This window comes from Sorex fumeus, unplaced genomic scaffold (assembly GCF_029834395.1).
Source record: "Sorex fumeus unplaced genomic scaffold, SorFum_2.1 ptg000227l, whole genome shotgun sequence".
NCBI lineage: Eukaryota > Metazoa > Chordata > Mammalia > Eulipotyphla > Soricidae > Sorex > Sorex fumeus.
Window position 1 is genome coordinate 165,514 of NW_026606284.1, and position 16,120 is coordinate 181,633.

General features: G+C 45.0%; 2 protein-coding genes across 2 annotated transcripts; both read right to left on the reverse strand.

The window, feature by feature from the left end:
- Positions 1 to 615: 615 nt before the first annotated feature.
- On the reverse strand, positions 616 to 1,566 carry LOC130017866 (olfactory receptor 7A10-like). Its single transcript, XM_056108634.1, has one exon. The coding sequence runs from the start codon at positions 1,564 to 1,566 to the stop codon at positions 616 to 618; it is 951 nt and encodes a 316-aa protein (XP_055964609.1).
- A 12,116-nt stretch (positions 1,567 to 13,682) lies between these two features.
- Positions 13,683 to 14,633, reverse strand: LOC130017867 (olfactory receptor 7A17-like). The gene has a single exon (XM_056108635.1). The coding sequence runs from the start codon at positions 14,631 to 14,633 to the stop codon at positions 13,683 to 13,685; it is 951 nt and encodes a 316-aa protein (XP_055964610.1).
- Positions 14,634 to 16,120: the final 1,487 nt, after the last annotated feature.

Sequence of the window (16,120 nt, forward strand, 5' to 3'; positions counted from 1 at the left end):
TGACTGCCAGCTCCGTGTTCAGCGATCACTCCTGGGGAGGCTCTGCATTTCCAGGAATCGAACCTGGCTTCATGGAACACAAGAGCTTCCCTTCCTGTACTAACTCTCTGGCCAGATGTTATCTGCGTCTCTTCCACTGCTCCATGTGTACCCCCTTTCAGTGGCCAATTGTGCTCCCCAAGACCACAACCACAATCACCTATGCCCCATATTTTTTTTCTTTTGTTTTTGTTTGGGGGCTGCACCTGGTGATGCTCAGGGCTGACTCCTGGTTCTGCGCTCAGGGATTACTTCTGGCAGTGCTCCTGGGATGGGGGGACTCTATGAGATGTTTGGAATTGAAACTAGGTCAGCCACGTGCAAGGGCAGCACCCTACCATCCAGCCCCATATGTATGCCATCTCACAACCAAGAGTGTGACCCACATATTAAGACCACAGTGTGCCACCCCCCACAGTTAACTGTCCAACCCCGAGTCATTGCTCCATCCCCACCATCATCATCATCAAGAAGGAAGGCAAAGGGCGGGGTGGTGGGATAAAACCACAGTTAGGTGTCATTAAAGTTAGGGTTCCTCCCTGCCAGCGTCTCAGTCAACCATCCTTGTGCCCTCGCTCACCCCAAGGCAAATAGCTTGGGTGGTGCTTTGCTCATGAGGCTTCTCAGGGCCGCCTTGATGTCCTTGTTCCTGAGGCTGTAGATGAAGGGGTTCAGCATGGGGGTGACCACCGTGTACATCACCGAGGCGGTTGTGATTGAGTGTGAGCTGTGGGGAGCAGGAGCGCTCAAGTACACGCCCACGCCCGTGCCGTAGAACAAGGAGACCACGGAGAGGTGAGAGGCGCAGGTGGAAAAGGCTTTATACTTGCCCCGAGCCGAGGAGATTCGGAGGATGGAGGAGACGATCTTAGAGTAGGAGTAAAGGATGCCAGAGAGAGGACCGATGGCCAGCAGGACCGCTGCAGACTGCATCACCAAATCATTGACGAAGGTGTCCGAGCAGGCAATTTGGAGCACTTTGTTGAGTTCACAGAAGAAGTGGGGGATCTCCAAGTCTGCGCAGAAGGACAGCCTCAACGTCATTAAGCTTTGTAATAAGGAGTGCAGGCCACTCAGGGTCCAGGAGCTCAGGACCAGCAGAGCACAGAGCCGGGGGTTCATGATGACCATGTAGTGCAGGGGGTGGCAGATGGCCACGTAGCGGTCGTAGGCCATGACGGTCAGGAGGAAATCATCCAAGACGGCAAAGAATAAGACAAAGTAGATCTGCAGGATGCAGCCTTCGTAGCTGATGACGCTGCTGCCCGCCTGGAGGTTCACCAGCATCTTGGGGACGGTGCTGGAGGTGAAGCAGATGTCCACCAAGGACAGGTTGGACAGGAAGAAGTACATGGGGGTGTGGAGGTGGGGGTCGGTGATGGTGGCCAGGATGATGAGCAGGTTCCCCAAGACCGTGACCAGGTACATGGACAGGAAAAGCCCGAAGATGAGTGACTGTAATTCTGGTTTCCTTGACAATCCCAGCAGAAGGAATTCTGAAATGTGTGTCTCATTTTCTGCCTCCATGGGGCAGAGATTTGTCACTGAGACAGCAAGAAAATAGGATGAAGGACTTTTGCTTAACCAACGGGCATTACCCACTTAGATTAAATTCTTTAATTGACCCACCACAAAAGTGCTCAAGATGTTCCACCAACGCTCTTGTGTTACTTCTGGGTTAGTATCTCTTTACAACCAAACCATGAACTTTTAATTAATAAACAGTGGGAGAGAGGTACGAGGGAAATGAAGATGGGGTCAGGTGTAACATAAGGATAGTGACTAATTTATATTTCTATAAGTATTTACAAAATATATTTATATTTAGGAAGTTATTTATATTATATATAGTTATATAGTTTTTTTGAGGTCACACTTGACAGTGCTCAGGGCTTACTCGTGGCTCTGAACCCAAGAATTATCCTGGTGATACTCAGGGGGGTCCCTATGGGATTCCAGGGTGTCAAATCCAGGTTGACCAGAAGCAAGAACAGTACCCTGCCTGCCGTGCTCGAGCTCCAGCCCCATTTTCTAAATATTTTATCAGTTTTTTTATGATTATAGTTTAACTCTGGAGTGATAGCACAGCGGTAGGGCGTTTGCCTTGCACACAGCCAACATGGCCAACCCGAGTTCGATTCCTCCGCCCCTCTCAGAGAGCCTGGCAAACCACTGAGAGTATCTCGCCCATACGGCAGAGCCTGGCAAGCTCCCCGTGACGTATTCGATATGCCAGACACAGTAACAACAAAGTCTCCAATGGAGACGTTACTGGGCCCGCTCAAGCAAATCGATGATCAACGGGAGGGCCTTTACTTTTACTTTTATAGTTTAACTCTAAATTAAACTATATAGAGTTAAACTATACATTTAACAATAAACAATATAGAGTTAAACTATATATTTAATATGCGTATAATACATTATATGCATATTACTTAATTATACGCATATTACTTAAACTATACCAACAATTCAAATAAATAAATACAGTGAGAAGTATGTTCAAGAATGTATCATTTTTTAAATTTGGGGTGTTTTTTTTTTTTGCCAGAGCGATAGCATATTCAGGCACTTGCCTTGCACAAAGCGGACCTGTTTGATCCCAAGAATCTCATACTCTCTCCCGAGCACAGCCAGAAGTAATTCCTAAGTGCAGAGTCAGGAGTAACCCCTGAGCATCGCTGGTGGGTGGCCCCCAAAACAAAAAAGAACTCAGTAGAATGTAGGCTGGAAAGGTTGGAACACATGTTTGCATGTAGAGAGCGCCAAGTTTGATCCCAATACCAAGTGAGCTCTCTCCCCCCAGTATCTCCTGAGCACCCCTGGGTGTGGCCTCTAAACCCCAACAATATTGGTTGAGGATGAAGTTATATTAAGGATTGTGGTTTCAAAGTACTGGTATGAAACAGCACAGAAGGAAAACAAATGTATAGACTATAAAATAGCTTCTCTAAAGGTTAAAAGTCAGTATTTTGATGACTTTTGAAATGAACCACTGATTCAGTGTTAAATGCACAAAACTTGTGCATAAAATAAAATAACAGAGGACATTCGAAAGAGTGACAGAAGCAGAAGCATTATTAAATCATAATTCTATTTTAGATAGACATCATAATGGCGATTCAATAACTTAAGAACAGAATGAAGAGAGTGAAGAGGAACCCACTTGAACAGGATGATGTGTCCAGTCAAAATATGTAAGCACTGCTAAATCCTCCTAGAGAGAGATTCAGATGGAAAAGATGCCTACAAGAAAAACACCGAAGTGAGGAAAGGTAACTGAGAACTAAATGGGGGGGGGGGGGCTGGAGCGATAGCACAGCAGGCAAGGCGTTTGCCTTGCGTACAGCCAACCCGGGTTCGATTCCCAGTATCCCATATGGTCCCCGAGCACCGTTGAGAGTGATTCCTGAGTGTAGAGCCAGGAGTAAACCCTGGGTGTGACCCAAAAAGCAAAAAAAAAAAAAAAAAATAGAAAGAATCAAAGAAGAATCTAAGGAAAAGGAATCAGGGAGTTCCTTGGACCCAGTCTCTTTTTTTTTTTTTAATGATATTTTTGATTTTTTTTATTTTTAAATTTTACTTATTTTTAAGAGCATTACAAAGCTGTTATGATTGGATTTCAGTCATACAGTATTCCAACACCAACACCCATCCCTCCACCAGTGTACATTTCCCCGTAACCTTGGATTCAGTCTTTCTCAGGCAATTTATGATAAAGAATGCAAGAGACTCTATTCTTTAAGATAGTCAGACCGGGCCTGGGGCAATAAAGCAGCAGGTAGAACATTTGCCTTGCACGTGGCCAACCCAGGTTCGATTCCCAGCATCCCATGTGGTCCCCTGAGCATCGCCAGAAGTAATTCCTGAGTGCATCAGCCAGGAGTAACCCCTGTGCAACGCTGAGTGTGATCCAAAAAGAAAAAAAAAGAGAGATAGTAAGACCGACAACACAGTGAAATAATTGTGGAGTAGAGAATTTTAGCATCTCTCTCTTACTTATTTATTTTATTTTCCCCCTTTATTGTTTTTTATTTTTCTCTTTCCTCTCTTTTCTTTTTTCTCTCTCTTCTCTTTAGCTTCTTTCTCTTTATCCTCTCTTTTCTCTCTTTTATCTATCTCCCCTCCTTTTTTCTTTTTTTCTCTTTTCATCCCCTTTTTCTCTCTTCTCTCTTTTTCTTCTTTTTTGATTTTCTCTCTTTTCCCTTTTTACTCTCTCCTTTAGTTATAAAACAGATTTTTTCGCAAATGGACTTGTGTTGATCCGCGCCACCAAGCCTGCCCGGAGGGGGAAGGGCGTTGACCGGCCCGCCCGCTCCTCTCTGGAAAGAAAGATGGCGGCCGCACGGGAGCCTTGTGGAAAGCGGGTTTGAGCCGGGCTCGGGGAAGCGGCGGGGACCTCATGGGAAGGGGGGCTTTGTGGGCCGTCCCCCACGCCCCACCGAGGTCGCCAGCTGCCCCCCACGAGCGGCTCTCCGGCACGGCCACGACTCCAGGGCACAGAAATCAATCTCTTAACTAGCTAACTTTTAATAGAAATTCTTCCAGGGTCAATAAGTAAAATAGCAGAAATTCAAAACCGCGCGGCCGCTATCGCGGCCGCGCGACATCATTTTATTCTTAAACCAAGTTGTAGAAAGCAAATCATTTCACAACGCTGTTTCAGCATGTCTGATTGGGGGGGGGGGGTGGGTCGTAAACTCTAAACAATAATTGTGCATCTTCTATCGAAATAATCTATCTAGTCAAAGTAGATAGAGTATTAACTAGAACTCATCTGCCTCATAAGAATTGGGAGGGGTGGGAGGTGGGGGTCTATTGGGGTTCGGGGTTAAAAATGAGTATTGGTAAAGGGAAATGTGTTTGGTATCTACATGACTGAGACCTAAACCCGAAAGCTCTGTAACTTTTCCCACAGTGATTCAATAAATAAATAAATTATAAAAAAAAAAAAACAGATTTTTTCAATTTTGTTTATTGAATCACCGTGAGATATAGAAAATAGTTTTTATATGTGAATCATCAGACTGAAGGAAAATACTGTATCTTGTCTCATCATGTTGCCTGCCAAGTAATATCTTCATTTTTTAGCTAGAAAAGTTTTTATATGTGAATCACCAGAATAAAGAAAGGTTCTGTGTTTTGTCTCTTAACATTGTTTGCCAAGTAATATCTGCAAACAAGCAATTTCTTGATCTTTCTTTTCCTCTATTCATAAGCAAATTGTATAACTGAATTTTACCAATCTGAATTCAATATCTATTCTTCCAGACCAATGTGCTATTTTCTTTAACCCTGTTTATACAAAACTTATTGAATAGGTCTGACTTTTACTAAAAAAAATCAAAACTCTCATTCTTAACTCCGACTGGACTTACAAGTGTCAACAATGAAAACAACGGTGTAGCAGTCAATATTTCTTTTAAGATACATTTTCTTTGTTTTGGGGCCATACTTGGCAATGCTCACGGGTTACTCCTGGCTCTGTGCTCAGGAATTGCTCCTGGTGGAGCTCAGGGAACCTATGGGATTCTGGGAATCAAACCCTGGTCGGCCACGTGCAAGGCAAGCACCCTACCCACTGTACTATCTCTCCGGCCCCTCATTTGACTTTTTAGCATCAGAGATAAATGTTTCGGGCCAGAAAGTATAGTGGACAAAGGGCTAGAACTATGAAAAATGCCTTAATTTTTCAATGAGGCAAACAAACATAGCAATCTCTTGCAGAATAAATAAACCTTAGTCGACATTTTTTTTTTTTGGAAGATAAGTCACATGCAGCTGAAGTCACATGCAGCTGTGCTCATGGGTTACTCCTGGCTCAGATGTGACCCCTGGCTGTGCTCGGAGGACCATCTGTGGTGTCAGGGATTTTAACTGGAGTTGGTAGGAGGCGCAGCTAGTGCCTTATAGCTGGGATAGAGGGAACCATTATGACAATGATAGTTGGAAATGATCACTCTGGATAAGAACTGTGTGCTAAAAGTAAGTAAAGGAACAAACATGATAATCTCTCAGTATCTGTATTGCAAGTCAAAATGCCTAAAGGAGAGAGAGACAGAGACAGAGAGAGAGAGAGAGAGAGAGAGAGAGAGAGAGAGAGAGAGAGAGAGAAGAAAAGTGCCTACCATAAAGGCAGGCTGGGAGGGTCATGGCAGGAGGAACCTGGGGACATTGGTGGTGGGAAATGTACACTGGTGAAGGTGAAGGGACGGGTGTTGGAACTTGATATGACTAAAACCTGATTACAAACAGCTTTATAACTGTATATCTCACAGTGATTCAATTAAAAAAAAAGAAAAAAGAAAAGCTAGTATATTACCTTCTGTATTATCTCCCTGGTCCTGTTTCCATTTTTTATTTCGGCACTGCAATTGACAATCCAAGTAGCAGTAACAGAGTTTCAGAGAGATGGTGTTCTGGAAGAAAAGATGAAATCATGACGTTCACTCACTGTCCCTGGACAGAACGGATAGGTCTCGTGAGAAGTTGAATAAGTCAGAGGAAGAAAGACAAGTACCAGGTCCTCTTACTCTTCTGTGACTGATAGAGTAATAAGACAAGGAAACGAAATAAAATAAAATAAAATGTAAAGAAAACAAAGAAACTCTGGGCATCAAAGAAAAGCAAACCCTTGGTGCAGGATTTACAGAACCGACAATGCCAAGTAAGGACTAGGAAATAGGTGGGGGAAATTATGACAAGGACTTTAACATACCCTGGTGGAGGGTCTTGCATAGTTCAGTGGTGGTGAGGTGTGGTATGTACATAAGTGTTAATACAATAGTCAGCATATGACCCCAACTATGTAATTTTAAAAGACTATGTTTTGGGGGGGGAGGTATACCCAACAATGCTCGGGGGTTATGCCTGGCTCTATTACTTAGACATCACTCCTGGCAGTGCTTGGGGGACCCTATGAGATGCCAGAGATTGAACCCCAGGTCGGCTGTGTGCAAAGCTAGTGCCTTCCCCATTTTACTAACTCTCCAACACCTTCCCCCTTCCCAAAGACTATTCTTCACCCCATATGCTCCCCAAATTTCTCATTTTTGGTCTCACCTAGCTAGGATCTCTGGAATTGAGGATCCAGGTGGGTATCTGAATTCTATGTCAGACGGTAGAAGACTTGGAGGCAGAAAGAAGTTTTAAAAATGGAAAGAAAACACATATAAAAAGAAAACACACAGGCCCTGTCCATCCAACAGTCTCACTCACAGAGAGAGAGAGGCAGGAGGAGGTATTTACAGCTCTTCTTCCTGCTCATTATCATATTTCTCCTTTTCCATGCCAACTCCTGGTGCACGATTGTCCTGAGGGACACTGGCCTGGCCAGACAAGGGAAAAATTCCTGTAACTCTTCTGTCTCCCAGGATATCAGGTTGTCAGGCAAGCGAACCTGGTCCTGTTTTCAGTCTTTCACCATGAACTCTTGTTTTGTTTCCTCCTATAGTTCTGAATTATCTGTCAACTGTTAAGTCAAATAAAATTTAAAAAAATTTTTTATTAGTGAAACACCTTGAGGTACAGTTGTAGACTTACAAACTTTCGTGCTTTGGTTTCAGTTGTACAATGATTGAGTACCCATCCCTTCGTCACCTTCATCACCTTCATCAGTGCCCATTCTCTACCACCAATGAACCCAGTAGCCCTCCCACCTCCCCACCGCATCCCCCCCACCCCGCCCCACCTCTGTGGCAGGGCATTCCCTTTTTCTCACTCTTTTCTTTAGGGTGTTGTGGTTTGCAATAGAGGTATTGAGTGGTCATTGTGTTCGGTCTATAGTCTACTTTCAGCATGCATCTCGCATCTCGAGTGAGTCCTCCAAACATCCTTTACTTGGTGTCCCCTTCTCTATCTGAGCTGCCTTCTCCCCCAGCATATGATGCCAGCCTCCAAGCTGTGCAGCAGACCTCCTGGTACTTATCTCAACTATTCTCGGGTGTTCATCTCCTCTTCTGTTGCTTTATATTCTCTAGATGAGTGCAAATTTCTACGTCTGTCCCTCTCTTTCTGACTCATTTCACTTAGCATGCTACTTTCCATATAGAACCACTTCTATGCAAATTTCATGACTTCATCTTTCCTAACAGCTGCATAGTATTCCATTGTGTAGATGTACCAAAATTTCTGTAAAGATTCATCTGTTCTCGGGCACTTGGGTTTTTTCCGTATTTTGGTTATTGTGAACAGTGCAGCAATGAACATACAAGTGCAGATGTCATTTCGATTATACTTTTTTGCCACTCCGGGATATATTCCCAGGACTGGTATTGCTGGGTCCAGTGGGAGTTCAATCTCTAATTTTTGGAGAATCGTCCATACTGTTTTCCAAAAAGGCTGAACCAGTTCGCATTCCCACCAGCAGTGAGGAGGAGTCCCTTTCTCGCCACATCCTCGCCAGCACCGGTTGCTTTTGTTCTTTTGTATGTGGGTCAGTCACTGTAGTGTGAGATGATATCTCATTGTTTTTTGATCTGCATCTCCCTGATGATTAGTGCTGTAGAGCATTTTCTCATGTGCCTTTTAGTCATTCGGATTTCTTCTTTGACAAAGTTTCTGTTCATTTCATCGCCCCATTTTTTGATGGGGTTGAATGTTTCTTCTCCTGGAGTTCAACCAGTGCTTTGTATATCCTTGATATCAACTCCTTATCGGATGGGTATTGGGTGGATATCCTTTCCCATTCTGTAGATTGTCTTTGTATTTTGGTCACTGTATCTTTTGCGTGCAGAAGCTTCTTAGTTTAATATAGTCTGTTTCCACTTGGTTGGTCAGTGGCATGTCATCTTTGAAGACACCGTTAAGCCTCAATATCCTGGAGGGTTTTGCCAACCTTGTCTTCAATGTATCTTAGGGATTCTGGTCTGATGTTGAGGTCTTTAATCCTTTTTTATCTGACTTTTGTGCATGGTGCAAAACAAAAATTTTTTAAAAAGGAAGTGGAAATTAAAAAAGGAATTGGAAACACAAAAATTCCCAACACTGAAACTAACTAATCATGGCTCAATAAGGATCAAAACCACAGTTGGTCTGGGAGCCTTAAAGCAGCCCCCATTTCAGGCAGAAGATGAGAAAATGGAAATCAGGTGAGAACTGTCATCCTAACAAGATGCCTGGTTGGACCCCTCTCTCTGTCTTGCCCTTGTGGCAGCTGGTCTGTTTAATGATAGGCTCACTGAGTGGCTGGAAAGTAGATGGGGTATGTGGTTACCCAAGATTTCTAGAGTCAAAATATTTTCTTCCCTTCTTGATGGTGATTATGAAGAAACTTCCTCAAAATTCACTGGTGTGCTCAGTGTTTATTCCATACACTGCATTTCATCTCTGAATTGAAGTAATCTTTAATGCAGGCCTGGGGTGATGGGACAGTGGGGAGGGCATTTGCCTTGCACACAGCCAGCCTGGATTTGATCCTCAGCATCCTATAGGGCTCCCCAAGCACTACCAGGAGTAATTCTGAGTGCAGAACCAGGAATGACTCTGGAGCAATCTTTCCAGAGTATTTTTAAAATAAATTCTGTACATATGATGCCAATTTTACATTATTTTCATAATTTATTTTATTTAATTATTTTTACATCCTTTAAAAATCTTAAATTGGGTCAGAATGATAGTACAGTGGGTAGGGCATTTGCCTTGCACACAGCTGACCCTGGTTTAATCCCTGGCATCTCATATGGTCCCCTGAACACTGCCAGGAGTAATTCCTGCATGCAGAGCCAGGAGTAACCCTTTAGCATTGCTGGACATGACCCAAAAAGTCAAAAAATTTTTTTAAAATTATTTCTTTTCTATGATGCCAACATTATCACACTGAATCGCTTTATTCATAGGATTCAAGCCTAATGCTCTTACCTCTTTTTAAAAGGTTTTAATTTTAATGAATCATCATGAGATACAGTTACAGACCTACAAATTTTCATGATTACATTTCACTCTAACAATGTTGGAGTACCCATCCCTCCAACAGTGCCCATTTGCTCTGATGTCCTTTTTTTTCCTTTTTGGGTCACACCCAGCGATGCACAGGGGTTACTCCTGGCTCATGCACTCAGGAATTACTCCTGACGATGCACGGGGGACCATATGGGATACTGGAAATCGAACCCAGGTCAACCGCGTGCAAGGCAAATGCTCTACCCGCTGTGCTATCACTCAGTCTCTGCTCTGATGTCCTAAACACATTTTCTTCCACCAGAATACCTAGAAGAGGATGGAGGGAGAGAAAGAGAGAGGGGAGGAGAGAGAAAGAGAGAGTGAGAGAGGTGTCTGCTAAGGAGGCAGGCTGGGGGTGGGCAGTGGGGGTAAGGGGAGGGAAATTGGAGACACTGGGGGTGGAAAATGTACACCAGTGGAGGCATGGGCGTTGGAATACTGTATGACTGAAACTAATCATGGAAAGTTTTGTAAGGTCCGATCTCACAGCGATTCAATAAAAAAAAATGAACAAAACCCCTCCATTTCTGATTCCTTGTACTCTGATCTCATCATTATAAAGAAATTCCAATTTGGTGGTACTGTTCTGGTAAGGAACAATCTCATTAGGAACCCTATGAAGTGTGGTTGTGACAGTTATCGTATTCCTGACATTAGAGGGAAGCCTTCATATTTCCACCATCGATTATGATGCTCGGGTTGGGACTGTCACCTACGTTCTTCATCGTGTTGAGGTACTTTTCTTCTATGTCCATTTGGTTTTGGGTTTCCAGGTTATACACAGGGCTAGAAAATCACAAACCCTAACATTCGAACATAACCCCAAATGACCTCTAACAATCCCAACGGTATTACCAAGAACAAAGCACAAGGTATCCTGGTTCCTAAACCATCTCACAAAACTACGATAACTCAAATGGCATGGGACAGGCACACTTGCAGAAACATGGGAATGCCTACAGGGATGTGGATGGGGTGATGATAACTGTGACTGTTTGGGGGAAGACTTTTCATCACAACACGAACCCTTCCAACCAGCCCATAGTATAAATATACCTTTTACATTTCAACCTTCATATGTTCCTTTATAAGAGGTTCCCAGTCATATTTGCCAACTTCCCCCTTTCAGAAAATTAAATAAATAAATCCCTCAATATCCCCCTGAAAACTACCTTCTTGTTTGTTTGTTTGTTTGTTTTGCGGGAGTCACGCTTGGCTGCTCAGGGATTCCTCCTGAAACCTCACTTAGGAATTACCTATGGCAGGACTCAGAGGACCATATTGGGTGCCAGGAATTTAACCTGGCTTGTTTTGCATGGAAGGGAAGTGTCCTCCCCACTGTAATTCATCCCAGAAACCTATATTCTTTTAGTATAAAAATGTATCTCCCCTACCCTCACTTGCTCCCGAGCCTACTAATGCCTCTTGGTTCATTTTCGTGTCCCCTGATGGAGGACGGGTGGGTGGATGTGTTTCTCACCCTGGAGAAACTCTGTCCTGCAAAATATCCCAGAATTTTGTAGCTTTGCTGTAAAGATTTTGTATGTTTTTCATTTTTAAAAACTTTGGGGCCACTCAGAGACTGGCCCACATCCAAAAGAACAAAAGCAACCGATGCTGGCGCGGATGTGGCGAGAAAGGGACACTCCTTCACTGTTGGTGGGAATATCGACTGGTTCAGCCCTTCTGGAAAACAGTATGGATTATGCTCAAAAAATTAGAAATTGAGCTCCCATTTGACCCAACAATACCACTCCTGGGAATATATCCCAGAGAGGCAAAAATGTATAGTCGAAGTGACATCTGCACTTGTTTGTTCATTGCAGCACTCTTTACAATAGCCAGAAACTGGAAGAAACCTGAGTGCCCAAGAACAGATGACTGGTTAAAGAAACTTTGGTACATCTACACAATGGAGTACTATGTAGCTGTCAGAAAAGATGAAGTCATGAAATTTACATACAAGTGGTACAACATGGAAAGTATCATGCTAAGTGAAATGAGTTAGAAAGAGAGGGATAGACATAGAAAAATTGCATTCATCTGGGGGATATAAAGTAACAAAATATGAGATTAATACCCAAGAATAGCTGAGATCAGCACCAGGAGGATTACTCCATAACTTAGAGGCCAGCCAGGTATCCTAGAGGAAAGGGCAGTTCAGATAGAGAAGGGAGCACCAAATAAAGGATGTTTGGAGGATCCTCCCAAGAGGGAAGATGCATGTTGAAAGTAGACTATGGACTGAATATGTTTGCCACTCAAAGCCTCTTTTGCAGACCACAACACCCAAAAGGAGAGAGAGAACACAAGGGATCGCCCTGCCACAGAGGCAGGGTGGGATGGGAGGGATGGGGGTGGGAGGGATATTATCCATGGTGGTGGAAAATGGGCACTGGTGGAGGGATGGGTATTTGATCATTGTATAATCTAAACCCACGCACAAAAAATTGTAAATCTACAACTGTACCTCATGGTGTTTAAAAAAAAATTTCGGAATTTCAAAATCACGTGGCCCTACTGCAGTCATGTGACATCATGTTATTCATAACCAGAAATAGAACACAAATTGTCTACTGTTGCCTTTTCAGCAGATCTGAGTGTTGGGGTAAAATCTCAAATAATAATAGTGGGTTTGGTGTCAAAATATTGAATGTTATAAAAGTAGAGAGAGAGTAACATGGAAATCATCTGCCCCACAGGTAGGGGGAGGGTGTGGGATGGGGGTACACTGGGGTTTTTGGTAGTGGAGAATGGGCACTGGTGAAGGTATGGGTGTTTCATTGTATGACCGAGACTTAGACCCGAAAGCTTTGTAACTGCCCTCACGGTGATTCAATAAATAAAATTATAAAAAAAAATTGGGGGCCACACCCAGCTAAGTTTAGGGCTTACTCTGAGCTCAGGGAGCACTCCTGGAGGTGCTTGGTAGGGGACCCTATAGGGTGCCAGGGACCAAACCTGGATCAGTCCAATGCAAGGCAAGCACCCTATCTGTTGTATCATCTTTCCTGCCACCCTATGTTTTTGCATATATTCATACATACTTTTTTGCTTTCTTTTGGGGCCATACCTGGCAGTGATCCGGACTCACTGCCCACTCTGTGCTCAGCGATCACTCCTGGGGAGGCTCTGCATTTCCAGGGATCAAACCTGGCTTCATGGAGCGCTAGTGCTTCCCTCCCTAACTCTCTGACCAGATGTTATCTGCATCTCTTCCACTGCTCCATGTGTACCCCCTTTCAGTGGCCATTTGTGATCTCCAAGACCACAACCACAATCACATGTGCCCCATATATTTTTTCTTTTGTTTTTGTTTGGGGACTGCACCTGGTGGTGCTCAGGGCTGACTCCTAGTTCTGCGCTCAGGGATTACTTCTGGCAGTGCTCTGGGGGTGGGGGAGTGGGAACCTATGGGATGTTGGGGATTGAACCTGGGTCAGCCACGTGCAATGCCAGCACCTTACCATCCAGCCCCACACGTGTGCCATCTAACAACTGAGAGTGTGACACCCCCCCATCAATACCACAGTGTTCCAGCCCCCCAGTCAACTGTCCAACCCTGAGTCATTGATGCATCCCCATCATCATCATCACTGAGAGGAGGGAAAGGGTGGGAGGAAAGAAAATGCAATTAGGTGTCATCCAAAGTTAGGGCTCCTCCCTGCCAGCGTCTCAGCCAACCATCCTTGTGCCCTCGCTCACCCCAGGGCAAATAGCTTGGGAGGTGCTTTGCTCATGAGGCTTCTCAGGGCCGCCTTGATGTCCTTGTTCCTGAGGCTGTAGATGAAAGGGTTCAGCATGGGGGTGACCACCGTGTACATCACCGAGGCGATGGCGCTGGCCCTGTTGTTCTGGGTGGCCGCCGAACTGAGGTACACGACCAGACCCGTCCCATAAAACAGGGAGACCACGGAGAGGTGGGACCCGCAGGTGGAAAACGCTTTGTACTGGCCCCTGGCGGACGTCATCCTCAGGATGGAAGAGACAATCTGAGAATAGGAAAAAGCGATGCCCGAGAGGGGTACGATGCCCATCAGCACGGTGGCGAAGTACATCTCGATCATATTGAGGAGGTTGTCGGAACAGGCCAGTTGAAGGACTTGGTTGATTTCACAGAAGAAGTGCGGGATCCTCACGCGGGCACAGAAGGACAGTCGCAGCACCAGGAGACCCCTGACCATGGAGTCCAGGACACTCAGGATCCAGGAGAAGAGCAAGAGGAAGCCACAGAGGCGGGGGTGCATGATGGCCGTGTAATGCAGTGGATGGCAGATGGCCACAAAGCGGTCATAGGCCATCACGGACAGGAGGAAGATGTCCAGTTCTCCAAAAAGGATGAAGAATTCCATCTGGGTGAGACAGGAGGCGTAGCTGATGGTTTGGCTCTGCAGGTGGATATTGGCCAGCATCCTGGGGACAGTGGTGGACGTGAAGCAGATGTCCGAAAAGGACAGGTTGGAGAGGAAGAAGTACATGGGCGTGTGGAGGTGGGGGTCGGAGATGGTGGCCAGGATGATGAGCAGGTTCCCCAAGACCGTGACCAGGTACATGGAGAGGAAAATCCCAAATAGAACGGGTTGCACCTCTGGTTCATCTGAGAGCCCCAGGAGGATGAATTCTGAGAACTGGGTGTTGTTTTCTAGTTCCATCCCTCGAGTGTCATGGTCTGAAAAGTGGCAATAAGAGAGAGATGCAAAGAGAGAGAGCAATAGTACAATGGGGAGGATGTCTGCCTTGCATGGGGCCAACCAGGTTCTATCCCCAGCATCCCATAGGGTGTCCTGAGCACCGCCAGGAGGGATCCCTAAGTGCAGAGCCAGGAGGAACCCCTGAGCACTGCCGGGTATGGACCCCCAAACGAACAAACAACCGCCCCCCAAAAAGCAAACAAAAAATTAATTTATATCACCCAACCTACCTTGCTACTCCGGATTACATAAATTATATGGTTCATAGCCTACAAATCAGCGCTTCTCGACTGGGGCCACATGGCCTCCTGTGGGTCCCCAGGATATTTCAAAGAGGGTCACAGGTAAAAATTATATATCAATGGGGGTCAAAGGCACATGACTAGGAGGTCAACCAATAGGATGAAGGAACAGAGGGAAGGAATCTGCTCAGAAGAAATTTGAAGGATCCAGAGAGATAGTGGATAAGGCACTTGCCTTGCACGCAGCTGACCTAGGTTTTCTAGACTGCCAGGAGTGATCCCTGAGCCTAGAGCCCGAATGAAGCCCTGGAACCCAGTTGGATGTGACCTAAAAACTAAATGACAGCAATGACAACAACAAAAACCCAAAACAAAAACACCAGGAATGGGGCTGGAGTGATAGCACAGCGGGTAGGGCGTTTGCCTTGCACGCAGCCAACATGACTGACACAGGTTCGATTCCCAGCACCCCATATGGTCCTCTGAGCACCGCCTGGAGCAATACCTGAGTGCATGAGCCAGGAGTAACCCCTGAGCATCGCTGGGTATAATCCAAAAAGCAAAAAATAAAATAAATAAATAAATAAATAAAAACACCAGGAAAATGTTTAGAAAACCTGCTGTAAATAAATACAGATAGTGTAGGCTTCATAGTATGTCCGCTGGTGCATTTTATCTCCTAGATTTCCTCATTATTTCCTGATTCCCCTGCCCCATCCCCATGATCCTCATCATCTGTAATCTCAGGAGGTTCCCCGCAAGCACAGGCACCTCACTGGTCCTATAGAGAATTTTTCCCCACAGTGCAATACTCCTTATATGTTTTTTTTTCCTTTAGACCCTGAACTGGAGGCAGAATTAGAGGTGGTGACTGTGGAGTGACATATGAAGGGAGAAAGGAACAAAAAGCTTTCTGATGCGGAGTCAAAGAGATAGTACAGCAGGTAGGGTGTTTGCCTTGCATGTGGCCAACCTGGGCCCAAATCCTGGGACCCCATAAGGTCCCCTGAGCACCGTCAGGAGTGGTTCCTGAGTGTAGAGCCAGGAGTAATCCCTGAGAATTGCTGGATGTGATCCAAAAAGTCAAAAAAAATTAAAACCCCAACAATAACAGCAATCAAACAACCCTGGAGTGGCATACATGAGATTTCCAGAACCATGAAAATGGCAAAGGTGCAAAATCTAGGATACTTGGTGATTTGTGTC

Excerpts from the sequence above, each read along its gene's own strand:
- LOC130017867 (XM_056108635.1), bottom strand. The coding sequence starts at position 14,633 with ATGGAACTAGAAAACAACACCCAGTTCTCAGAATTCATCCTCCTGGGG.
- LOC130017866 (XM_056108634.1), bottom strand. The coding sequence starts at position 1,566 with ATGGAGGCAGAAAATGAGACACACATTTCAGAATTCCTTCTGCTGGGA.